The 27,464-nt window shown below is 37.8% G+C and overlaps 1 protein-coding gene across 7 annotated transcripts in view; it reads right to left on the minus strand.

Moving 5' to 3' along the window:
* The window catches only part of LOC139140430 (enolase-phosphatase E1-like), a 52,701-nt gene that overhangs the window by 13,243 nt on the left and 11,994 nt on the right, over window positions 1-27,464 (minus strand). For 3 of the 7 annotated variants that reach the window (XM_070709710.1, XM_070709708.1, XM_070709704.1), the window contains exons 1-6: window positions 15,031-15,202; window positions 7,213-7,321; window positions 5,473-5,580; window positions 3,150-3,381; window positions 2,469-2,566; window positions 510-1,605 (exon numbers count right to left, since the gene is read on the minus strand). In XM_070709710.1, the coding sequence (XP_070565811.1) occupies window positions 510-1,605; window positions 2,469-2,566; window positions 3,150-3,381; window positions 5,473-5,580; window positions 7,213-7,321; window positions 15,031-15,077 (1,690 nt within the window). In that variant the 5' untranslated portion in view covers window positions 15,078-15,202. Of the gene's footprint in view, window positions 1-509; window positions 1,606-2,468; window positions 2,567-3,149; window positions 3,382-5,472; window positions 5,581-7,212; window positions 7,322-15,030; window positions 15,220-19,869; window positions 20,034-27,464 lie in introns of those variants that run through there. The other 4 variants (XM_070709711.1, XM_070709707.1, XM_070709706.1 and 1 more) reach the window with 3 other exon arrangements.

Raw genomic sequence — 27,464 nt, forward strand, 5'->3', positions numbered from 1 at the left:
TTCAAATATTTCAACCACTATTGCCAATTAACTTCGTGTTGAAACTTCAAATTACCAAAAAAAAAAAAAGCCCTATCCTCAATGTTTCCTCTGACATAATCATGTGAATAATCAGTATGGAAAATTATCATGATTCTTTGTTTTTCAGCAAGTTCACCTGCATTGTTCGACAGCACATCATGATCAAACTTCTTACAAACAATTTCAGTTTCATATATCTAAACATACTTTGGCAGAGAGTGTTCCTCTGACCAACAGTAAGTCTTGACGCCATTCTATTTCAGTTGTTTTTTCAAAATAATTTGTGAAGAAATTAAAACCAGAGCAATTCCACTGCATTGAGGTGCTTAGAGGAAATGTCTGTATGTCAAAAATTAATGTAATAAAAAAGGGTTAAAAATAAAGAAATGTCTTGACTAACAAGGGCTATGTTGTGGTAGTGCATCACAGAAATGTATCAAAGGACTCGGCCAAGTCATCAATATTGTCATTAAAGTTCAGATATGTACCTTCAGAACGCTCGTCAATTGCTCCAGCTATCTGACCTGGTGGCGGAGGCTGGGATTCCTTTGGTTGTGAAGGACTTGTGCTTCGTCTAGGTGGTCTGTCTGGTCGGTCTAGCGTTGAGGGAGGAGTTGCCGCGGGAGAGCTGTCAATCATCTGTCCACTGCTGGAGTCGCTGCCAGCACTGACGGTGCTACCTGTCGATGTCTGCCTCTGGTGCCTTGGCGACGGCTGTGGCGGTGCTCGTTTCTTGACACCTGGGGGCGTTCCTTCTCTCTTCACCTGTGAAGGTGGTGTCCCAGCAAAATTGGGCTGAGGTGGTGCTGGTTTTGGAGGTGGAGGGGCTTTCCTCTTTTTCAGGGTCCCTGAGCTTGGCTCAGTACTGCTGGGTGTGGTGGTTGTAGTCCCAGAGGTCGGTGTCTGTCCTTGAGGTGACGGTGTCGATGCCGGAGGGTTCTGTAATGATACAGCTACTGCCGCTTTGTGAGAATCCGTCAATGCAAAGTGTGATTCCTGTCCAATGACAATCCTATCACCCAGTGGACTGTTTTCATTGCTTTGCAAAGTAGCATTAGGTGACTGATTGACATTTTCCACATGAACAACTTGGACAGGGCTTTCCTGCGGAGCTGCTCTTTCCTGATTTACAACTACTTCAGCTTTCACTTGATTTTCAGCCGGAGACCCTTTCACTCCGGGGACTTGGTTTTTCCGTGGTGGTGGCCCGGGTGGTCTGGGTGCTTGTCTTTTCCGGGCCGGTGGCTGAGGGGGTGGGGGTGCACTCTGGTTCGCTTGTTGTGGCTGCGGTTGCTGCTGTTGCTTTCGTAGCAACGATCCATCTATTATCGGAAGTGCAACTGCTCCCGGAGGTGGACCTTGCCGGCCAGGGGCAGGGGGTGGGTTGACGACAGAGTGAGGCCTGACTGGCATAGATTTGACACTGTCTGAATCTCCCACATGGATCTGCGATACTGGCCTGGCAGGCGGTGCTGACTTGATGCTGTCAGTATCCCGTATCTGCTTCTGCGGTGCAGGCTTGACCGGCACCGACTTGACACTGTCTGCGTCCCCATCTCCCTGCGGACAGCAACACACAGAAAGCTAAACACACAGTAAAGTAGTACAGATAGATGTGCATGCAGATGGAATGCTAAATGGCAGAGTTTATATGGCTTACAAATAATGCAAACTGGCATGACTTATGGCATGAGAAACACAGAAAAACCAACGTACACCACGTAAGAAACTACAAAGCGCAACGACGGTATGAAGTACGATGCATATTCACAGGATGCAACATTGTAAACTATAGTAACACCTACGATAAGAATGCACTACATAAACCTTTGCACCACCATGTTTGGTCCGGCCCCAATGTTTCAAGGGAATATACTGGACCTTAATACAAATAAATGGGGGTGGAAGGGTAGATAATGAGAAAAGATGTGTGGTCTCTATGCTTATGAATAGTGACACAGTTTACATCAGCCTTAACAAAATAGTATAACTTACTTTCCAATAATGTAACTTTGAGCTCAACACAGAGCCAATTTAAAAAAAATGCTCACATAAAAAAAGACAATAGGTGATTACATCTACTGGCAGCTTTAACACAGACACTGATTACAGATATATTTTACAAATGGATGTACTGCATTTTATGAATTGTGCAGGTTACATTCATACGTTTCCCTTACAAAATATTTGTGGTAAAGTGAACATGCTTAGATTACATTCCAAATGAACTGATTTCTTCCGTGGCAATGGGAAGACAAACAAACAACAACAGATGGAATTTATGCCTGCCACCAACATCTAGACAGAGCAGTACAAGCACAAAAAACTACAATTTGCCGTTTACTGGACAGAAAGTACAAAATGAGAAGTTGCAGATTTGATTGGAGGTAATGTTACCTGTCAGGCCGTGAAATCCCGGGCTATTAGGCTTTCAACTCTAGTCTTACCTTGCTTTTCTTCTTCTGTGACGATCTGAATCCAAAAATAGATTTCTTTTTCTTTTCTTTCGTCTTCTCTTCCGGGACAGGGACTTTTGGAACCGGTGCTGCACAGTGGGAATTCACAGGGGTGAAATACAATGTAAATATGGAAGCAGAAGTCACACACTAATACCTGATACCCTATAATCACTTGTTCCACAACTGTGAAAACTGCTATTATTGAAGTGTATAACGGATTGCTGAACCCTGGTCAAATCCACAATGAGAAGTTAATGACGTTATACAACGGATGAGCAAATATTCAGACGAGAAAGTCTGATTACACACATCATTGGCAACATCAAGATTGTAAGAACTATATATTCAGTTACTTCAGACAACACAGTAATGTCGACAATTGACAGCAATTTGGCATTTTATAAAATATGCAATATCCTACACATCTTCAGTATTTGGCTTCCTATATCCGACTAGCAATGTCTATTTATTCACAATTGACCCCAAGAGTAGACATGTATGTGGATGCAACATCACAGTTGTAGAAAACAAGCAACATCAAATGGATGCAAAAATATTGTCCAATGCTGGATTTGCAGCGTGCAATTCATGACATACATTATGATATCATAACTGATGCATTCAAAGTCACAGTGACCTGAACACTTAGGAGGGTAATCGCAAACTTACCTCTTAAATCTACCAAAATAACCTCATTTTCCGGTAAACTATAATCGTTCAAACTTCTAAACAAATCAAGGTCCTCCTCTGGTGAATTGACCAGTCTCAGGGTACAGTGGAAAGGGTCTGTACCGTGTTCCTCACAGATCTGAGGTAGTAGTTCACAGAGTGCTTTGTCAGGGTTCACTCTCAACACAAACTTCTTGGATTTGGAGACGTGGACAGTCAGCCGCACTGTTTGCTGTGGATTGCAAGAATACAGATGAATGAATGCCGTGCTGAAAATCACAGGAAACAAGTCTTCTTTTGATTATACAACGAGTGATTACTTCCTTGTATTTATGCTCTGTGTTCACTTTTTTCACACACAAAGAAAGATCAGAGAAAAAGAATGATTAATGCACAAGATAAAATGGTTTCACTATATTGGTGGTCACAAAACATTGTAACTTGATACCATGGAACAGCAGCCGTGCACCCTTCAACTCCCATGCATGACAGCCTGCAGCTATAAGCTGAAGCAAACACCGCTACACAGTGGAGACATCAATAACACATTGTATCCTACTATTACTGGTTCAATCTGAAATTCTCTGTGAATTCATCCCCTTTTGTCGTACATGATGGAATTGATTTTCCTCTTCCACACTGCTTCCTGTCATAACTGAAGTAATTGATTAGTCAGAACACCCTCCTGAGCTAAATTGATGCACCACTGATTCACAGATAATATGGTTTTGACGCAAGAAAATTTTGCATATTACATGTACTGGTAGATAGCTGATGCATAGAAAGTGGCAGAGATTCTTGAATTGAATTAAAGAGTTCAGACAATAATCAAGTCAGAGAGCACACTGGCGACAGTAAGTGATTGTGCAACGAATGCATTACTGGAAATGAAGTTTATGAATACATTTTCATCCAAGTCGTCATGATCAGAATATAAATTACAGAGTTTGGTTTGGTTTGGTTTAATATGCCAATTTCTATAGCTTAAAGAGCAAAAATGAATGAAAACACCAGCTTTTCAGCAAAATATATACTCAACCAATATTTTACAATCTTCACACATACACTGGGCATGTCAAGAATTAGGTTTCCCTTTAAGCAGCTTTGTCTTAAAATTTTGTCAAAATATTTAAGGTAGTATGCGCCTCGAAAGTGAAAGACAAACTTTTGCTCAAACTTCCTAAATGAAACTTTCCACCATTCTCTTACCAAATCAACAATAAAAAGCAGGGGTTACCATGCGAAGTTTTGAACTAGAAAAAGAAAGTACTCAAGATTTTGTGATATTTGAAAGTCAAAATGGCTGCTATCCCTGTGTTAACTCTACAAAGTAAAAATAGAATAATGGATTTTTCAAAAACAAAGACGTTGAAGTTTTCATTTCTCCAAGAGCTTTAAAATGAGCCCCCACAAGTGGTAGATCAGAAAAGAATTGCAGAAATTTGAGAGTAAGAATATCTGTCCCCCCCCCCCCCCCCCCCCCGAGGCGCGTTCTACCTCGACAACAAGGACACAAGGATACAACTTGAAAACATTTTCATCAAATCTACTTATATCCTTGAACAGTGATGCTGTAATTTCAGTTTTGGTTTGCCACTGAATAATGAAATAAGGCAAAATTTCACAAGATGAAGCAGTTTGAAAGTCACTAATCAATATCATTTGGATTTCAGATAATCTAACATAATAAGTGAGCAAAACTCAAAGACTTGCTTAGCTTGTTCAACACAGTGATTCTTTCACTCTGCCTGCCTCTCAGTTTACATTACACCATGCTGGTGAAAACCACTGAATTAAAAGACATGTTTTAGCAGGCAATTCAGCATTACTGTTAACTACACCATGTTTGTTGTCAAACAGTCAAGACATCAGTGACCTAAAATTGCTTCACGCAGACTTCCCTGGTGAATATATAACTGTTTATAACATACGCAGCCACCAGGGGGGCTGACATACCGGTACTGTTGAGGTCATTCTTAGAATATTGATTTTTTCCTGAACGCTTATCTCATGTTTGTAAACCATGCCACTACACTCATACATTATGCAAGACAGCTCTTTCAAGGCAGCCACATATACAGTCAACACATCCATGATGCTGATAGTCTTGGCCAAATCACTTGAAATAATCTTTTTATTCAAAAGTCTTTAGAGTAGGGAGGTAGAGTAGCCATGGGCTTTGCTGAAAATTGCTGGTTCAGGGTAAGACACAATGACCAGCAAATCATATGATTTCATGAAATGTCACTACCAAAATGAGAAGCTTGCAAAAATGTTGAAGAACCAACGAATATTTGTGATTGACATGTCTTGGAATACATACCTCAAACTTGGCTGACTTTTTGACCGGTACCTTCGACTGGGGTTCTTTCTTTGGCACTATTTCTATTGTCCGAACACCAAGATCTCCTACTTGGGTATTGGGTTTATACTGTAAACAACAAAGCATAGGTACATCAGATTATTTACAAGTGAAACAGGAGATTTCACGTGGCATGTTAGTTTTTGAGTCAAAAACTGATGAAACCATGCCAAACTTGCGGAAATCATCAGGTTAGTTAACACTGCTATTTTGCTCAGTAAACTTCATTTTAAAACTGGCATCAACCTCGTCATGCATAACCTGAATTGCGGAAAGAATTTCTATGTTCATTTAAGGTAGTATGCGTCTCAAAAGTCAAAAACTTAAACTTTTGCTCAAACTTTCCTCAAGGAATATTTCAACTAATCTCTTTCAATGTCAAGAATAAAATTCGAAGGTCACTGTGCAAATTCTGGTGCTAAAGATACAAATTACCTAAGATTTACCGATAGTTGAAATTCAAAATGGCCGCCATCCCTGTGTTAACTCTCTGGAGAAAAATAAATTTTCTATTTTTGAAACACTAAGCAATGGAAAGTTTTCGTACACCAAGAGCTTTAAAACGAACCCTGACAAGTGGTAGATCAGAAAAGACTTGTAAAAGTTTGAGAGCCCGAATATCTGTCCCCGAGGCGCCGCTCTACCTTAATGATGACGTAAAATGCACCATAATATCTGGAAATAGTTTGGCCATATAAAGTGACCAAACCAATAAATAAGATTACAATCGCTGATATCAATAGAACTTCTTTTGGAGTGGCGATAAAAGTTTGCCTTTTACCAACCCTGCTTGTTTCAAGTTCTGTCAAAGTCTCCTATAAATCTATCAGTGAAACAAATTCAACAGTCATGACTGTGACATATCAAAACATCAGGATGACAGTAACTGGACAGCCTGACAATGACAAACACAACAGCATATTTGTACTGTTACAACACAAAGGCAACAGTTAAAGTGTGTTCAAGGACACAGCCTGGGTCATAAAAACTACAGACTGTAAACAATTCACACCTGGGTATTCTTTGCTGGGTCAAACACAACAACCAAATAACACACAGCCCTTGTAAGGTACAGATACATCTTCCCCACCACACGGTAGTTTCCTATCAAAAATGAGGAATTTCCTTCTCTTAATTTGAAAAATTAGTATGAACATTTTTGTTGAAAGATGTCAAAGGAACTGTTTCCTACTGATTGGTCACATGACTTTTTATTCTCACAATCTTGAAGCTTTCTACGACATGATCTTGTCCTTGCTTTTCTACTGTTATACGTAACACAAAAATCCTCAAACCCTCATAAGATAGATATGCAATTAATCCATCCTCCCCAATCCTGCCATACTTTTTTCTATCTTTGAACTTAACCCAAATCCTGCCATGTTTTTTTCGATCAAAATAATATTTTTGAACTTAAAAACAACAGAGATTCTGTGTAAGCATCTTCATGTGGTTGAATTCAAATGAAAGCATTGATTTCAATGGCAACTGACAGCAGCATGTTTCCATCCCTTCCACTTCACTTCTTTTCACAGGCCCCACCCGACTTTTTGAAAAACTGGTCATTCACCAATGATACACATAAAACAAATTTTGCAGGTGAACTGGCTCAGTGTGCCTACATATCAATTACATAAGCAGTACTTCACATGCTGGGGGGGGGGGGGGAGGAAAATTTGTAGCTAGAGGGTCACAACTCACCTGTACAGGTTCATCCCCAGGGTAAGGGGCAGGCACCCTTATGACATGCCCCGCTGGACTGAGTTTGTTCTTTGCTGCTACATGCACCAACAAATCCATCATAGCCACGCTGTGAAAGCAAACAGAAATCAAATTGATGCTTAGAGAGAGGGGGAGATGACAAAGCTGTATACAGCCACACAATAGCTTTTTCAAATCAATGTCAGTAGGTGACCCTTTAAACACCATGTACACTCTATTGTTTATATCATGATACTGTGTGAAGAATGGAGAGAATAAACTCAAAGTAGGTCACACAATTTCCCATGCTCTCTCTCTTATTGCAAACATGGTTTGACGGACCAAAACCATAAAACTGTTCTTCTTTTATGTTTCTTTTATGGCATGCCAACGTGTCAATACTATCTCTGTATATTACACATGCAAGAGCTGTGGTGAACAAGACTCAGATCTCCTAAAAGTATGGTATAAAATCTTACACAGCCATTTCAATCCAAAAACAAACAACTTATCATACTGCACTGAAGAACTCAGAAAAAATATTTCCCATTATATTTGTACCGGTACATCTCAAAGAAGTGATGATCATTATCTGTACTTATAAATGGTACCTAGATTACCACTTCTCTCAGTGATGCTGTTATAAAGTTATAAGCTTGTTACTGAACAGGTACACACAGGATATAAGAATGTCTACGCAATGTGATAGTGGTGGTGAATAAAAGTGAAACGGAGAGAAGACGGGGAGGAAGGATGGAGGAACAGAGAAAACAAGTCATCGTTGATGACACAGTCCCCACTTGTTAATGGGTGCTTTGATTACAGGTCCTCAGAGAGGATAGAGTCCTCTTCATTAGGTCTGTGATAAAAATACTTTTGAATAAATTCGCTTGATACATGTCTGAGTTGTAGTTCAGGAGATGAAAAAATCGTAATAAAATGGCCACATGGTGGCCATATTGGATCGAATCACAAAACAAATCAATGTGCATATGTATGACAGAGGTCAATGTCCTTGTACCCATTTTGAATGAAATTGGTTGAGATATGCCTGAGTCATGGTTCTGTACATGAAATAATCGTAACAAAATGGCCGCCTGGCGGCCATATTGGATCGTATCACAAAACAAATTGATGTGCATAGCTATGACATTGGTCAATGTCCTTGTACCAACTTTGAATAAAATCTGTAGAAACATGCCTGAGTTATGGCTCTGTACATGAAAAAATCGTAATAAAATGGCCGCCTGGCGGCCATATTGGATCGTATCACAAAACAAATCGACGTGCATATGTATGACATAGGTCAATGTCCTTGTACCAATTTTGAATGAAATTGGTTGAGATATGCCTGAGTTATGGCTCTGTACATGAAACAATCGTAACAAAATGGCCGCCTGGCGGCCATATTGGATTGTATCACAAAACAAATTGATGTGCATAGCTATGACATTGGTCAATATCCTTGTACCAACTTTGAATAAAATCTGTAGAAACATGCCTGAGTTATGGCTCTGTACATGAAAAAATCATAATAAAATGGCCGCCTGGCGGCCATATTGGATCGTATCACAAAACAAATTGATGTGCATATGTATGACATAGGTCAATGTCCTTGTACCAATTTTGAATGAAATTGGTTGAGATATGCCTGAGTTATGGCTCTGTACATGAAAAAATCGTAATAAAATGGCCGCCTGGCAGCCATATTGGATCGTATCACAAAACAAATCGACGTGCATCTGTATGACATATGAAGTAATCCTTGTACCAAGTTTGAATGAAATCGCTTCAGGCATCTCTGAGATATCTGCGTGAACGGACGGACGGACGGACGCACGCACGCACGCACGGACGCACGCACACACGCACGGACATGACCAAACCTATAAGTCCCCCCGGACGGTGTCCGTGGGGACTAACAAAATACTGGCGACAAAAAGAGTTTCTGATTGCATACATGCTGACAAGCATAATTATACAAAATAAACAACGTCTGTGTACCAGTATTTCAATTGGCTATTGCAGGTGAATACTTCACATAAGTGTTCCATCATTGAATTATAACTCACACGCAAATCTATTAAGAATGCATATGTTTATGATATGTAATGCCACTGATGCTTCCTGTAATGGAGCTACATATCATAGCAAACACCACACTGTGATATCCAATCCACAAGAAATGATATTCCTGTATCGGAACACATGTTTCATACCAAACATTCTACTGGGACTTTGATGGGCCCTTTGTGTCAAATAATTCACTGGACAGTGGTCTTTACTGTTCATTCCTAACAAACAAAAAATTCCAACCTCTGCAACGGTCCCATTGGTTGCTGCAGAGGAAAGTGTTCTTGTTTTATATTCCTCTTCCACGTGAATACAATGCAGTTATTAAATGCCAACAAGCTGCTTGTATCGTTTTGACTGCCGCCAACCCAGGCGTGAAAATTCAGAGTGGATACAGCCACGAGAAAATCCATCTCACATTGTGAGATCAGCCGAGATACAATTTTAACCAATAAAATGGCACGAGGGACCACACTGGCTACCCTGCAGTGAAGCTACATCTCTCATTTTCACAACTAAACAAATCATCAAGATCCCCATGAGATGTCTGTGATTACTTTTTCACCTGTCTGGCGTCTCAATGTCAGCACACGTGTCCTGCTAGTTCTCTGAGTTACTTAATTACAGTGAGAAACTCAGGTTTATTGGAAGAGGCCCTGTCAACAAAGATTTCACATATTTAGCCAACCATTCTCTTTTAATTTGGTAACAATTCACCCAGTAATTTCACATTTTGTGATACAGTAAAATATCTAGACCATTTTGTCATATTTAAAAATTTTAAATGGTGGTCAACAACAGTTCATTTTTCACATAGCTTCCTAATATATGTAATTCATCGGAACAAAAAACAGTTAAATGCAATGCTACTTCTATAATATCAAATGGAAAAAGGAACTTGTGGTTTGCATGACACAAAATCCAAAACAATCAAGAGGTCATGAGTTCTGCTGCAGTTGGATAAATATGTTAGCACTATTTGACATCCTGTTATTGAAAACTTCTGTTTTAGGTTCTTATGTAATTGTTCCAAAGTTGACAAAGATTTATCACTGTTAATTAACTACACAAGGGAACATCATTTAGAAAATAGGTGGAAGGTTATTGGCATACTAGTGCAAAAAGCTTTGATTCTCTGGAAGAAAGCCGATGTGGCATTTTGACCCCTGTACCTGGATTTTCCTGTATTAAACTACGAATTTTATCATATCATTATGCAACTGATATGCATTATGTTTCCTCCATCAGGGGATGTAATTCTTGTATTCAATTGCGGAATCACATTTCTGTATAACTTCCTTATTGGGAAGTTATTTCATCAATAGTTCCAGTTCTACACATCAGTCCTGTCTATGTATTCTGTCCATGCCTCTGATTCAAAGTTTACATGAACTCCATTGAACTGGGAACAACCGAACTGTTTTATACACTTCCACTATGAGCAAATGATGGTACCATACCTCCTGTTTGTATACTTACTCACGACACATCCGATTTATTTTTAAACTTCAAGGAAGTCACTTCAGCATGCCAGCTATTACTACGGTATATCATGCGATACACTTTCCCCAATTGCAATAATGCAAAACGGAACACAACTTCACTGTCATACAGGAATTTCAAGAATTCGAACAAAGTGTTTCATGCCCATACCCTTGTATTATTCTTTCTTTGAATGGTTGTAATGTGTTTCACCCCATGTTAATTACGAATTCTTGTCACGTACCAAGCAATTGATTTTCAACTATAAAATATGATTCATTTTTTGCATCAGTTGACACAATAAATTTATCAGAGCTATATTGGAGCAGATATTTAATACTAAAAATATCATGGACATAAATATTTGTTAAATGAAATTTAATAGCCTTTACTTTGAAATCTGAGCAGACAGCGGATTTACAATGTCACAGAAACCTGTACAAATCACAGTGTTGCTGGGCAGACATACATATGGCCAGGCATATTCTAATAAATAAAATGCGTTCACGTAACAAAACTGATTTTTGAAATGTCTACACTATTTGTACCATGTAATGATCAGCTGGTAACAGATGTTCCACGTTATGCATTCTATGGCACATGGTTTTCAATATTACATTTGTATTGACTTTCCCCTTTATCTTGTAAATTGGTACATTTCCTGGCATGTAGAATCCCTCCATGCACACAGGATAAATCATAGTACAGCACTGTCGCCGGGGGCTATTTTTATCCTGTAAAAATGTCATTTAAATACCTACTCCTGTATTTCTGTATCAGTGGGTCAGCACAATTTCATATATCAAAGTCACATCAGGATACAAATTATTTTTTTTTGAAATTAATTTATATCTTTGAAGTCAAAGTGCTTTACGTTCATCAATTATAAACTGATTTGTTGTATGGATGTTCAAATATTTACCTTTGGCTATAAAAGCAAATTTCACATATCAACTTAACCTGCATACATGTTTGTACATCTTCTCTATGGCAAATGTCTGAATAGGTTACTCTGCATGGAATTTGATTAACCCTTTGAGCACTGTAATTTTTCCCCCAAAATATCTAGGCAACATTTTATCAATTTTTATGAATTTTTCTGTAATTTTTTGCATGATTTTGGACCAAATGGCCATAAATTTTTATGGGCTGCACTTTTGACCAAAATTTTAGGAAAAATCTGAAAAAATTGTCTTAATCTGAAAGAAATTGTTGGCGTTGTGTACTTTAGTATAAATGCAGCAATTATCGACTTTGGCACTCAAAGGGTTAACCGTTTCTCAACTTGAGCAAATGTGCCCTTACTAATGTCCAATCTCATTTCAGCTATGGTTACTTTGATTTGATGCGTACTTTGATTACAAGGCCTTGGAGAGGATAGAGTCCTGTTCATTAATAGCGTTGATCGCGATTTCGGGTTTGTTACTAAATATAGCTGCACGCGTGCGACTTTCGGACAAATAAGCTGAAATTCGGATAAATTTTGTCGTTGTATGCGCGGCTGCTGTTGCAGCTTGTAGTCTCAGTCATCATTCATACGAATAAGTGTGATGCTAAATAGCCATTCTAACACTCACAGGTTTTATTTTCGTTGTTTATGCGGAAAATGCGGACAAATGTTTATTTATGCATATTAATGAGAGAGAACAGTGACGTCATTTGCGATCAGCGCTATTGTGTTCTGTGATTAAGAATGAGTTCCATGGTGGTGAAAACATACAACCAATGTGGGCTTCCACCCTAATTACAACAGGTCATTAAATAAGTCAATTGGTAATTAATCGACAGGATGTTGCCAAACATTTTTGCATTCTATTATAACAAAGACGATTATCACCGGTACCACATTTCATAAACGATACCACCAAGTGTTGATAAATTGTATTACAGCACTATGAGATCAACATCTGTACCAATTTCATCAAATTTGATTTTGATGAAGTATTTCTGAACATATCACTCCAATTAGAAAAGTTCATTAAATATGTAAATCAAACATAGGTAGCTTGGAGCCGGGACTTGAATTGACCATTGCATCACAGTGTCAACCAGAAGTGAGTACACTGTAAACTTCAGCAGTTGCATTTACGTAGAAGAATATGATTGCAAAAACCAGCAAGTCACAATCGTAACTTTTAAGATTTTCCTAACTCTCAGGGCTATAAGTCTAGGATTTTTTTGAAATTTCCTTGAGCTGGCCCTATACAGAAAACATGCAATCCAAGTACCTTATGGTAGAATATTAGGCAGTCAAAAGGACATCGACAGTGGTCAAATTGGCTCTGAGAGTTCACTGGTTACAATCTTTCAGGTAAAATACACTGTACACACATCGCTGATGTAGATTTTTTATAACACTTAGGAACAACAACCTGACTGGCTACTTCACACTAGTGACATCATATATACATGTATCTGTCTTATTGAATCCTCAGAGTATATGTGTGACCTTTGCACTGTCTGTACAAAGGTGACTTGCAGCTCTGCAAAATCATAGATATTGCCGGTGATTTTGATGCGTGATAAAATGCAACAGATAGAGAGCCCTACAGTACAAATATGTGCATTGCTATATGGTTACATCATGGCCAGCTCTGCCAGCAAGGAGCACCCTTGTCAAGTGTGACTTGCAATACAGGTGATGATAAATTACATGGAGATGGCCACAATTTGCATCAGATAAATAGAGTACACAGTACATAACTGGAATACTAAGCACTTAGCTCCAGGACAAATCCAATTTCACGACGGCTTTTTGCAAAACAAGTACATTCACAGTAGCAGTGACGCTGAAATTTTTTCCCCCTTTTTTAATTAAAGCAGTGATTATGGGCATTGAAAATTTTTAAATTGGCCTTGAAGGTGTTTTCAAAGTTTTTTCCCTGAAACAAAATGTTGAAGATACTGGTGAAGTCTCTGCCAGAAAGTTTAAGAACATCATTTGTTTCTGGTATATGCACAGTCAGAATGCCTTAAGGCAGGGTTCTCTATTAGGTACAGTTTGAACAATCAGCCCAAGTAATTTATGAATCTCAGTGCAGACTTGACTTGCAATTGAAGGTGATCCTGGTTCTCAAAGTCATGATGTCCAGTTCCCATATACTTAATACTGTCCGCATCTATAACATGAAGCCCTACAAACTCACATTCGCGTCCCTGATCAATAACCTGTGCCATTTGCTTTTTTAATGATGTCACTTGTTGCTTTTTACAAAGGTGTATTGTGTTCTGAACAGAGGCCCAACGTAGTAGCATTCCAACTGACCAGTCTGAACAGGGGATTTCCATTTGTAGCACAGTCCGTAGTCAAACAATAGCATTTGCACGGAGGCAAATTACATGTAACAATAACAGACTGGTCAACTAACTTGATGAAAATAGGAAATTTCAAGGGCAAAAAGCTACATGACCACAAAACTGGGAAAAACATCAAAAAAGCATTTAAAGAGGGAAAACTGGAAAATAGATCACAGAACATGGTAATAAAATTGATTAATTCAGATAAGGAATGACTTCCTTGTTTTCTAACAACCATCCCTCAGTTGAAGTGTTCACAATTTATCGCCCCATTCTACATTAAAGCACAATGCAAATGCCGAGAATGGCGAAGTCGTTAAGGTAAAACAAGTCCACCACACCTACTGTACAGGCTAAAATACCTTCAAACCAGACCAGAAGTCAATCCAGCCCTTATTGTTAGATCAAACAGTTGCTGCAGACCGACTGGGCAATTTTGGTGAGACATACTTTACAAAGTCTGACCCCAAACTCAAAGAGTTGGATTCTATAAGATAATCTATATGCTTCGTCTTAAGATTTACGCTCTGATGGTTTGCCTGTGCACACTGGGTTCAGAATGCAATCTTGGTCTACCTGTCTTGTGGTATTCACCACTCAAACAACACGCAGAACAATATCACTTAAATTGTCTTGAAAATGACAACATGTGGACTCTAGCATGGCCAAGGTGGACAGGGTTGTTCAACGATTGATAGCGCTAGGTAAGATTGTGTATTTATAGTATATGAACTGACATCTTCATCGAAACTGAAAACAAATTGACAACAAACTATAATAGGAAGCGTAACAACTCTCTGTTTCATGGATGATTACATCTAAAACATAAAGGCTCACTGTGACTTGTTTGCGACAAACAAAATCAGGTATTAAAAAGCACAACAGAGCCAAGAAGTCACTCAGGTGTGGCAATGGACCCTTCCTTCAGAGATCGCATACTTTTCTCAGAGCTGATTGCACACTTACTTCTCGTCTTGGCTTTCTTCAGCCATGTCTGATTTTTCTTCCGACATTACAACTACAATCTCAGAGATCTCTCTGTATCCAAACTTCTTTCAAAACCCCTTCCTTGTTTCAGACTAATGGTGTATTTGAAAGAGAACGTCTCAAACACACTCTTTCACCACCAGGTGCCTGAAGTCATGATTTCTTGACCCCTGTGCTAATTTGCATGACAAACGTATCTCTTGTGATGTTGCGAATTATATCATTACTATCTATTCCTGAGGAGGACTTGACAAACATGACATAAGCAGAGGTCATGGTTCAAGGGTCAAAGTCAAAGACCATATTGAGGACTAGCTGTCACGTTACAATTTTTTTCTTCAACATCTTTCATATACACTGTAACAGACACTTGACAATTTTGACCTTCTCTGACCAACCATCGCATAAGGTTACTAAATCCTGATGTACATGCCCCTGAAACTTGCCAAGGATACTAGTCATCCTTTGAGGGTCAAGAATCGTGTTCTACCTCATTAAACTTTGTCACTGCAGCAAGGTGTAACCTCATTGGTTATTTGTTGATGCTGGGTACTTTGGAGTGAAAGGGTTACGATTTTGCCACTTAAAGTGAGCCATAAAAGTCTTAGGCATTTGACCATATTTTCAATATAGGTAAAACACAGAATTATTGAGGCAAACATGAAATTTTAGGTTACACAGGAGTTCAATGCTAGAGTTGCCTAAAAAGATGAAAAGATGAATGAGTTTAGCTAGTTTCATGAACAAACATAACTTTTTGCCATGACAGCAATTAGTTTGTGTTAAAAGTATTTATGAGATCACCACCTCAAAGTCTTGCTGTAATGAGGTCTACTTTTACCCACAATGCATTTCAATTTCATGTAGTTTGCCCTCCTGGCACAAGACAAAAGCTATTTAAGCTAGCGGGAATTAGCCAAGTACTGGGGATGGAAGTTTACAACATTTTGAAAAGCATATAAAGCAAGCACACACTGTCCTTGCAGTCGGCATGTTGTCTACATGGTACATCATAACCATGAAAGTATTAGATCAGGGCTAATGTTGATTTTAGACGGTTTCATTAAATTATTCCAGATATACGTGATCTTGATATGAGCCTGCACAGTACCTTAACAAGGTCACAGACTCATCAATGCACATATAGAATCATTGGATGCCCAGTTTATAACATCCACAGTTTATAACATTAATCAATAAATATTCAATTCACGACATTAATCATTCACGTGTTCCAGTAATTGGTTATGTAAATGTTTTATATTTGATGTGAGTGCCTTGCTCTCCCCACAGACACAGACAATTCTTACAATTGACACAGATGAATGGGTAACAAGTGAAGTATTTGCATACTGGAAACAAGAAGCCTACAGGGTTTAAAAAAACACAACTGATTTTCCTTGATGTATTGTCATGATGCATGTGCTGTCATGCCTGTTCCACTATATCATCATAATCATATCATTAATTCAGCAAATCCTTTCATTCAGCTGCTTATAATTATTTGATAAACATGTTTTTCCTATCTTTCATTATATCATCTCTTTTTATCAGACGTTTTTTTCTTTTCCCTTATAAATACAAGTGTACTTGTTTCTTGTATCTGTTAATCATGATGTTTAACGATGATTTCGTTCTGCACTTGTCCGATCTTTTCAGATTTCCTAACAATAAGTATATCACTTGACACAATCAACAAGTAATTTCACCAGGGAAGGGTCGTCAGTAAATGTTACACAGACACTTCAGTTGTTTCAAGCACGGTTCATCTTGTTATGACAACACAATTATGCACAGGCAACAGCAGAAAAATTACTGTAATTCTGAGGCCATTCACCTATGTAACCAACCATGGCATAAACGCAAACACCCTTAGTTTATACTTTTACAATCTAGATCTTCCGTAAAACATCAATATTGTCTCCTCAATTTTTCATATATTACTAAATTATATAATCATATAAATTACATAAATTACTATTTGGTTTTTCCCTTCTAAAATTTTCAGAGCAAATTATCTGAATTAGATTATCACAGTCCCTTTACATGTGACTGGAGGGACTGTGAAAATATTTACTTAAGAAACACCTGCTCTGCGGCAGAGTATCACAACACCTGACACAGCATATTGTGTCATTTCAAAACTACAAACAAGGTTTACACAGCCAGATGATAATTTATATTGCCTCGAGGCACACAGGGGGTCATGGGTCAAAACATAGGTCAAGGGTCAATGCTTTACAGAAGATCATCATTGCCAGTTGAATTCATCATGATTCAGTCGTAGAACAACACAGAGGAGAAATGTCAGAAATAAGCCTCCTTGGCAAAGATACGATAAACAACGTAATGATGAGTCATTTCATCCATGACAGTCTATTCTCATCTTTGCTCTCACCTCTGACATCTTCTGAACAAGGCAGATGTTTCAAGCAGACAAACTAAATAAATTTCCAAGCTTTATTGGGCATGATGTTAATTGAGATAGCATGTTGGTAACTGCTATATGTTATCTTTTATTTTATAAATTGGGTAGACTGCTTTTTGTGTTGTTCTAAATGAATTTATTTTTAAAAGTAAGTCCATCAGTTTGTTATAATTGTTTTTCATTTGCACTTTTTGGAGTAAGGTTCATTTTCTTTTCCTTTTCTCTAATAATTGCTTGAACGTTTTGAAAATATTACATCTATTCTTTTGACAGCCATACAACGAGACACAGCTGATAAAAATAGAAATGTCATACTTTGGAAGTATATTTTTAAATTTTCCCTGTATGTGTGTGAGTGAAACCAACTATAAAACACACCGCAATGCTATTAAATATTGCAGATGAATACTTGAAACACAGGCAGATCCATTAGCAAAGAAGATAATCTCTCTCATTCGGCTTTATCCGATCGAAGAAAACGATAAATGGGGTCGATTCTTGAGATTAAAGAGTGGTGAGATTTTATTTCACCTGTGTTGAGTAGCGTTTGTCCTAAGGCTATGTGCAAAGTTATTGGAAAACGACAACTGTAGCGGAGAGTTTTGCATCAAATCTCGATTTCATTGAATGGGAATCATTACTGTAATGGTTCATCAATACATGTAGTGCATCTGCATCATGGATCTTGCCGTGTAAATTATAAATTATAATTTTAATGCATTCTAGTAAATTACACATGTGAACCTTATTTGAGGACTGATAATTTAGAATATCCACTGACAATATTTCATATAATATTTCTCTATATATAAAACTTACTGGTTATTAACATCCACATTTTTGTCAGATGATTTTCTAAAAAATGGAAAAAATCAATATTTTATGAGACTGGTCGATCTGCTAGGCTGTGCGTGTCAACCATTTGATTTTCTTTTTTTCAAATTTTTCAGTTGTACTGGTTCCCCATCTCTTTGGCAAAACAACAAATACACATTTTTTTCATATATGACAAAAATTACAGAACCCATCAACATATGGCAAATCATCTTTCACGTATCTGTATACAAAGAAAAATACAGATTTTCCCAAAAGATCAACTCGACAAAACACACATACACTAGACAGGTTTCATATATACAACTGATGACGCCTCCTCTACTATTCACGTTTTATCATATACCCATGCCCATATTGCTACATCCTAGTGACGTTCAACGTAAAATATCAGCCGTGATATTTCACGGTAAACGTCGAGATATGCACGATGAACGTCATCAGTTTTAGAGTTTTCCCGAACTACATTAGCAGTTTGTTGGTAAACAACGTAAACAACAAAATGGCTGCCGCTCCCCGCCTGCGAAGCGATGTCGCCGACGTAAAAACTTGAAGGGCTTCGAGGAACACGGGTACTTCTGGTTGCAAAATACAGAAATATCACGTTGAGTCTTGAAATGTTTTCCCATGGTATTTTTGGTCAAGTTCTGGCAAACATTCTGCCGTTCGCACGGCGCCGGCACTGTGCACGGTCTCCACCGAACAGGTAGTGAGCGCGTGGCGTGACAGCGATGTCGCGCGCGCGACGACTGTTGACATGGCAACTCTAAAGGTAAACTAACAAAATGGCGTCCCCTCTCCGTGCGAGCTCCGTGCCGTACGACGATCGAAATCAGGATAGATTTAAAGCTGAGCAGTTTTTGATCGGTTACAGCTGTAATAGCATATTGCACCTTAAAATGTTCCTTCTGTATGACGATTTTTGTATCCCGGTGTCTTTCTTCTTGGGTTTCATTGAGATATGGACGACTTGCAGCGATGTCGCGCGTGATGTTGACATCTTCGTCGTATACTTTATGAATGAAGCCTGTTCACATAAACATTCTGATATTTATGCGCAAGGCGTAATAAAGTAAAGCCTCAAAATCAAAGGTTTTTCGTTCTATTAGTAAAAATTCCCTAAAATTATGGCCATGGGTATATGATAAATCGGTTATTACCCAATATCGCCTGTTCCTTGTGTCGTATCAGCATTCGTGTCATTTATGCTGCGTCAGACACTCGACTTCGTCTCGTGTCTGACGCAGCACAAATGACACTTATGCTGATACGACACAGGAACAGGCGATATTGGGTAATAACCTCTAAGTATGGCCTTCTTGCAGCGAGTTGTGCAAGTTCTTATTATCCTTTTATACCTTATATGCTGATTGTCCGTCTTATTATGATGCATTATTACACCAAGTTGTTGAGACTTCATACTGACACAGTTCGTGTAAGACATATATAGTTGGTGGGTATATTAAATGTGTGTGTGTGTCTGCATGTGCTTGTGTGTATGTATACGTGAATGTGAATAAGCTAATGCTTAACAAAAGGAAAAGGCAATTGATTACCTGGCATCAACTGTAGGAGTGACTATCTTGTTGTTGGGCAATGCACGATAAGGCTTATTTTGCCGTCTACAATTAGCGGTTGCTCCGTGTTTTCCATAGCGGGTGCTGTTCCGTTACTCGTAGCTGGGTCTTTGTTTTCTATATTGTTGTGGGCCATGGCTGTCCTGAAATCCAACCAATCAAAGATAATGTTGAGTAAAGGCATGTACTATGACTCTCTGGACATGACAGCATATGTGATATGTTAATCAGTGGTAAATTGGATATTCTATTATCCTCACACATTATTTTCAAATTGATCATAAATCTTAAGATTACCTTTCCCATAGAAAATTCCGTAAGGCAAAATCATTACCTTTTTCTTAATCTGGCCTAAATGTTCACATCAGCATCGATTAACCTTGGAGGTAAATTACTTCTACATGATAATAGAAAAGTTGTGTCACCTAATCCAACTTTACAGTTGCAAATCAAATACAGGTACCGGTACATTTTCCATCTTATTATCTGAGCGCTTGACTATTTTGAGTTCAAAGACATCTGACTCACATATTCTGAGAGGAATATTTTATCATTCATTACACGTGCTGTATCAGTGCTCACTCTCTTGTTAATCCGGGCTTGCAGAAGTCTGTTCCTATTGCTGGGTTTGTCCTTAACAGTACACTGTGTTAAACAGGACGTTTTATATACTTTTCCTACATGTGATGTATGGTTTACCCTTGCAACAAAACTCCTACTCATGAAAACCATGTTTGCACATTTTAAGTTTTTGTGTTCAGCGTTTATCTGACTTTGGTGTACTTATACTATAGTGATATAAATGCAAGTTCGACATGCATGCGGCTGGTTTGAAATGCTGTGAAAAATTACGGTTAACTTTAGAACATGAGTTGACCTTTCATACATACAAGTAACAGATGCAGGTTTACCTACTTTCCCTACTAGGCTGACCTTTCCCCCGACTTTCCCATCTGAATGCGCCTAATTAAACATGTACAATTGTATGAAGACCTCCAAATTCAACCCATATGTACCCATTGAAACCCGTAGGGATTTCACAAAAGTTTCACTAACAAAAGGTTTACATTCAGTGATTCATGTGTTGTTCCAGCCTCTCTGTTTGAGAAGCACTGTGAGGGTTTTTTCTTCACAAAAAATAATTGCTGGAGTGGATACAATCACTTTACATTTTATCAGGGTCATATACAACAAGAACAGTAAAGATCAATGTCAGAAAAAAAATCATTGGCAAAATGCTCCATGTAACAATATTTCAAATGTTGGTGACAAACTACAGGTTGAATTCATCATGATTCAATCGTAGAAAAAATTTCCGTTCATTTCAGTCACAGTTGACTGGCAACAAGGTATATGAACAAAAGGTAAGGCCAAACACACAAATGTGGTTAAAGTGTTTTTGAAAGTTATTGTGAGGGAGTGGCCCAAGGAGTGGCTGGTTTTCCTCTGGTTCAAGAAAGAACAACTCTCAAATCCAAACTGACAAAATTATGACTGCAAAACTTGAACTTTGGACAATATTATGGCCTTGAAATCTGACTGTGTCACCTTTATGTAAACTGAACACTTTTCAGCTGTATCCAGAGGAATGTCACTTATTGGAATGTGTGCAGGAAAATGAGAATCTAATTCTTCATTTTCACACGATTAACTCTAAGTAGATTTGAATAGAATAGCTGTGTGCAAAATTGTGTTAGTGCAAGCTCTATTCATTGCATCAGCCCCATGTAATCACTTGTGATTACTTTCAAATAATGGACAGACGTTTTTTAATTTGATAGATGGCAAATTCTCCAGTCATTACATGTAACACCAATGCTTATTTTATATAGATGCCTTTGTGTTTTCAAAATGCTTTCATTAACTTCATTCAGTGAGTGGAATTCCACAGTAAGTGTGATGGAGATTTCTTGTGGTATAGTTCAGCGTTAGGGAAACGCTCTCTGGCCTATAATGGGACTATATTTCACATGCAATGTGTAGGTTGACAAGACCTCTTCAATGTTCCAGCAGGGAGTCTGTTATTGGGAAAGAAGCAAGGAGCTGTAACAGACTTTCATTGAAGCTAAACGTCAATAGGCTGACTTTCGCTCTTCTGATATTTTCATGAGAAATGCCCCATCTGGAGTGTAGGGCCACATTCAGTTTGCTTTCATGATTACAAATTCATAACAGAATTTTCTGTCATTTATCAGCTTCTTATCCACAGTGTTTATTTCTTAATCCAGTTGGAAGTTGAAAATTTTGTTCAACCCAAGGCTGTTCTGTGACCAAAAAAATATTTCACCGGAAATAATCACACACAATACTGTTGAAAAATATTTTCTGTTGTTGTTAAGCTTTTATACCAATCACAATATAATACAATTTTACTCTCTTCTGGCCAGCTACAAAGATTGTCTATTATTACTGACAGGAGTTAGACAGATTGTATGTCAAACTATTATGAATTTGTTTGAGTTGGCACTGCAAGAACACTTACAATTCAATCTGGTGGGCTCTTGTCAAGATCTGAAACAGAGGTTTTAGTCTTTTCCCATTCATAAAACAGAGATCATCAGTCAAAAATGTTGGTATGAAAATTTGTTCGTTTTGCTATCACAGAAAGACTGTAGCTACATATATCCACTAAGGTTTTAACTCAAACCTTTTCTGAGTAGCTTAACCTGCCAAACCTAGGTCTCTCGATATACATGTAGGTCAGTCAAATTTTATACATGAAGTACGTTACCTGGTTTGTTTGAAGGGGTACACAACCCGGGAACAGAATCTATCTTTTAACTGATAGTCTGAGAAAGTGCGTGCAAGACTGACAAATATATTCACAAAGTGCAAGACTGGCAAATATATTCATAAAGACCATGCTAGACTGGTAAATATATTCACAAAGTGCAAGACTGGCACATATATTCACTGGCAAATAATTCACAAAGTGCAAGACTGGCAAATATATTCACAAAGTGCAAGACTGGCAAATATATTCACAAAGTTTCCTGGCGTAACCCAGTAACTAAGTGTACCCTAGATTATTCAAGACAAATATTGATGCTATTATCAGCAGCACAGCTTTATAGAAACCTGTGGGCATGATTTATTTGAACAGCCCACATTTTGGATTTCATGTATTGGACATTCACCTGACAGCCGTTTAAACTGTCAACAGTTATCATCCCTCTAAAGTACTGAATTTACAGAGCTATTTGACCTGAGGTCACACTTGTCTCTGTTTGGCAACAGGTTGGCTGAACTGAGAATTTACAGGTTTGCTCATAGGAAGACCTCCCATTAGGTTGTTTACCTGACCTTTGAACTTTCACGGGTCAAGCAGAGAGTGTCAAGCCTGCTTCTTGGCAAGGCAAGTCAAAAAACGGCCTTGCACCAACCACTCAACCTAAACCTTTGGAAAAGTATCAATATTGTAAATCAAACTAAGGTGCAATTATTTTCCAAAGGTACAATGATTTAATAACAGCCTAGGTTTGGCATTTCGCAATGTAAGTTTCTTGTTTGTTGTTTTACCCCCATTCTCATTACATGCCTCATGCTTGCTGATTTATTATAAAGCAAACAAAATGAATCCAATGACCTTTAGAGGTCTAAAACTATATTCAGAACACAAAATACAAGTAATCATCATCATCACCATTCCACATCACAGAGAAATTTTCAAAATGTCCTGAGAGGAAAGAGTCTATGATCTGATCACTAACCACATCAGAATCCACATTCAAACCAGCATTTCACACAGTCACTGCTGCTATCGGGTAAACTGACTGTGTTTCACAATCGGTTTTCACAGAAACACTGAGTCTATAGAACTCTCCTGTCTGAATACTTTTTCAAATAAGAATATTGATGGGGAGTTGTGTTGATAGGTCAAATTTTAAAATGTGGAAGGCAATTTCAAAAATTATTTCATATACATGTATTTGAATTTGTAATTTCCAATCAGAACCATCCAAAACTGGAATTTCTGATGTGGAATAAGTCAATTTAAACATTCCATTCCATTGCAGACTTACATGTAATCCCATGCCTTGCCCAACTGTCAAAACAAGTCTGTGACATCCAAGGTGACGGAAGTTGGAACTATCAATAGAAACTTCCCACAAATGATCAAACAAAGCAAACTAAGGATTGCATCCACACTATACACATTTGCAGTCTGCAAGCCGGTGTTGAATAGCATACATAACACACCTAGACCAAAGCTGTCGGATAATAATTAACTTAATTCAGTCTACCCAAAGGGTGTGATGTCCTGTTTAGATCTCCCATGTATTTACATAATGATGTCATCTCAGGATACCTGTGAGAAGACAGATCAAAACACTGCATTTCCATCATCAATATAGATGTGAATATTATACAGTAATGTTATATCAATATTCTCTGTAAGACTTCAATTTTAATTTTCATCCAATTAGTTTGGGTCACACTAATATAACAGAAGGGGAGAAGGCAGCATGGTTTCAATGTGCTGTGCTGGAAAATTTTATGTCATCATGTCAAAATGTCTGACATGATCAGTTATCATTATACGGCATCAAAGTTTGGGTCATGCTAATATTAGAAAGGGAGAAGGCAGCATGGTTTCAGTGTGCTGTGTTGAAAAATTTTATGCAGTCATGTCAGTTCAGAATTTCATGCTAAAAATGCATTGACAAACATAAAAAGGCAAGCCAAGACATATTTTATGAAATTTATGTAGCATGAAATCTATACTGTCACCTTCATGTTATACTAAAATAAGATTTGTGTCTCAGTATTACTCAAGTAGAAATGGATAGCAGCTGTATTTACTTTGCTGCGGGAGGTTGGAAAGACATATGAATGTAATTTACAAATTGATGTTTAAAAGAACATCCCGCTTGACATATCTAAATTTAAATTCCAGTATAATGAGACACCATGAATTATTTTGACAGAATGGTGAAATGTCAGGTGTCAGCAACGTGCTGGTGAAATACATGCATATGATGCGGCTGCTTGTGCATCCAGCCATACCACTCTCACCACAGCAAGTATTCACACAGCGGACTCTGAGAGGAATAGCCATTTGTGCTTTTATAACGCCATTGATGCATCTCTCGAGACCCACACTTTCCTACATATTGGAACCACCTCCATGATTATTGCAGCTCTCGACATGAATCAAACAGCTGTTTCATTTGTGAATCAATAAACTTAACTATGTGTATCATCCACACGGAGGTTTGGAAAGGTAATTTATTGCCACATCCTGCAGAGCTTTTACCGGACAAGATACACCCAAATCAAAAATGAGGCCTTCATCATTTATCATGACAGCCATTGTACTGCCATCCCTGTATAGACGACAGACAGTGATCAAATACTCTGCAGGTCACAAAGTCATCCACTGTATTAAAATATAACTTGCAAAGATCCACACACCCTTTCTGGTTTATATATATTTGTATATGGTGTCCATGAGTACAAACTAATGGCTTGCCTTGTCAAGATACTTGAAGACGCTATCCAGTCACACGATACAGTATATGAAAACCAATTTTACATATTTAATGCATAATTCGGGGCAGATGAATATTCCACATTGATAAAGAATCATTAGCATAAAATTTCAATAATGAAACAATGCTCATTAATATAATTTGCATAGATTAATACTAATATGCCCCGCATCTTGCACTAGTAGATTTTACAGTGCCACTCAAAAGCTAAACATCTATTTCACTGGAAATATTCACAAATGTAAGATATTTGTCCTACTTGGCAGTTTCTATATATAAATCGCAAAAATTTTAATCACAAAACACTTCCCAAGCTTTCTGACTTGCCTGTGCCTGCTACAATGAATTAATTCTCTTTATTCTTTTCAAGCAATTGATTTTTAGATTTCAATAATTTGAACATCTCTTCAAAAGAAATTACAGAACCATGTGATGCGTTTCTGGAACATTTCAATGGTTGCGGCATTTTGTACTATAGAAACTTACACAGGACACTCCCTGCACATGACAGCCAGCACACAATGAGCTCTGTAATGAATGCTGACCCAGTGTTGGGCTCAACAACTTACCATGACAACATATTTAAAATGCTATAGCGACTGAGAAATCTGCATGATCTGTGACTGACAATTTTTACAACTTACTTTCAGGAGTTCAGAGGGGTCACATGCAATCTGGAAGGAAATATGTGTTGCTGGATTCACTTTTTTGCATGAATTGTAATTTTGGTATTAAAAAATCAAGATACACAAAACATTTATTAATAACTTTTCTTCTCATTATCTCTGCAGGCTTCATAAAGATAACTGAAATTTACAATGAAAATCTCTGTTTTTATCTTCAATACCACAGTGTCATATTGGAGGATTTAATACCATGTTACATGTAATTCATTCCCATACCAAATATGACTCCATATCCCTGGCTCCATATACTGTGTATGGTTTAGCTGCTATTATTTGATGCAGTTCATTCAGGAATAATCACTGCTGTTACAAAAAACACAAACATTTTGCCAATGCTAAAAACACATCCTTGTTTCTGCAAAAGCAGATATGTATCACACAGTAGGCATTCAATGATGAATTTTCAGGAGACTATAGATGTCTGTTCCATACAGAGTTGCTTCAGGTCACTTTCATTTCAATCCAGTTTTGCAGCAAGGCAGAGCGATAAAACTCTCACTGTTGCAGTTTTACAGTTTTCAAAATATTTGGTTTTTAGCCATGCCAATATTTATTACACCCTTCCCTGGAAGACTGCTACGGTAGTTTGCTCAGCATTGCAAATGCAAGAAAAATCATGAAGCTGTGTGTTTTTAAAGAGTTACTCTAAATATAAAGGTGGTAATTTTTTCTGCAATCAGTGTAGTTCTCCATACATGATTTGAATGCAAAATTACTTCCCATAATGCTACATTCCATTTCTCCTGACATCGCTGAGTCAGTTTAATTTACATTAAATACCTATCGCAAAAATTGAAACAACATAGCAATGTGCTGATTTGCATGATTACATCAGTTGATGTGATTATGTATCAAATTTTCCTTTTTATCAATCATTTCACAGTTTCCGAGAGGAAAGTACACATGAACCAGACCAGTAAATGGAATAGATAATGGACTACATTAATAAAAAAATTTTGTAGAGCAATTTGGAAACAAAATTTTTGAAAGTGTTCAGCCATTTGGAAAATTGGCAAAATGTATTTACACTAGCCTCTTTGCTGCCAGAACAATTTTCCTCACCTCATAGAGAACGTCTGTATCAGTGTCAAGTCACATCATTTTAAAGTAGAATGCGCCTCGAGGACAGATATTCGGCCTCTCAAATTGTTACAATTATTTTCTGATATACCACTTGGTGTAAGAAAACTTTTCACCACCTCAGTTTTTCAAAATTTGAAAATTTTGTTTTTCTCCATAGGGTTAACAAAGGGATGGTGGCCATTTTGAATTTCACATATCAGTAAATCTTGGGTTATTTGTTTCTCTAGTACTAAAATTTGCACGGTGACCCCTGATTTTCATTCTTGATTTTGAAAGAAAAATGGTTGAAAGATTTCTTGAGGAAACTTTGAAT

This window comes from Ptychodera flava, chromosome 9 (genome assembly GCF_041260155.1).
Source record: "Ptychodera flava strain L36383 chromosome 9, AS_Pfla_20210202, whole genome shotgun sequence".
Classification (NCBI taxonomy): domain Eukaryota; kingdom Metazoa; phylum Hemichordata; class Enteropneusta; family Ptychoderidae; genus Ptychodera; species Ptychodera flava.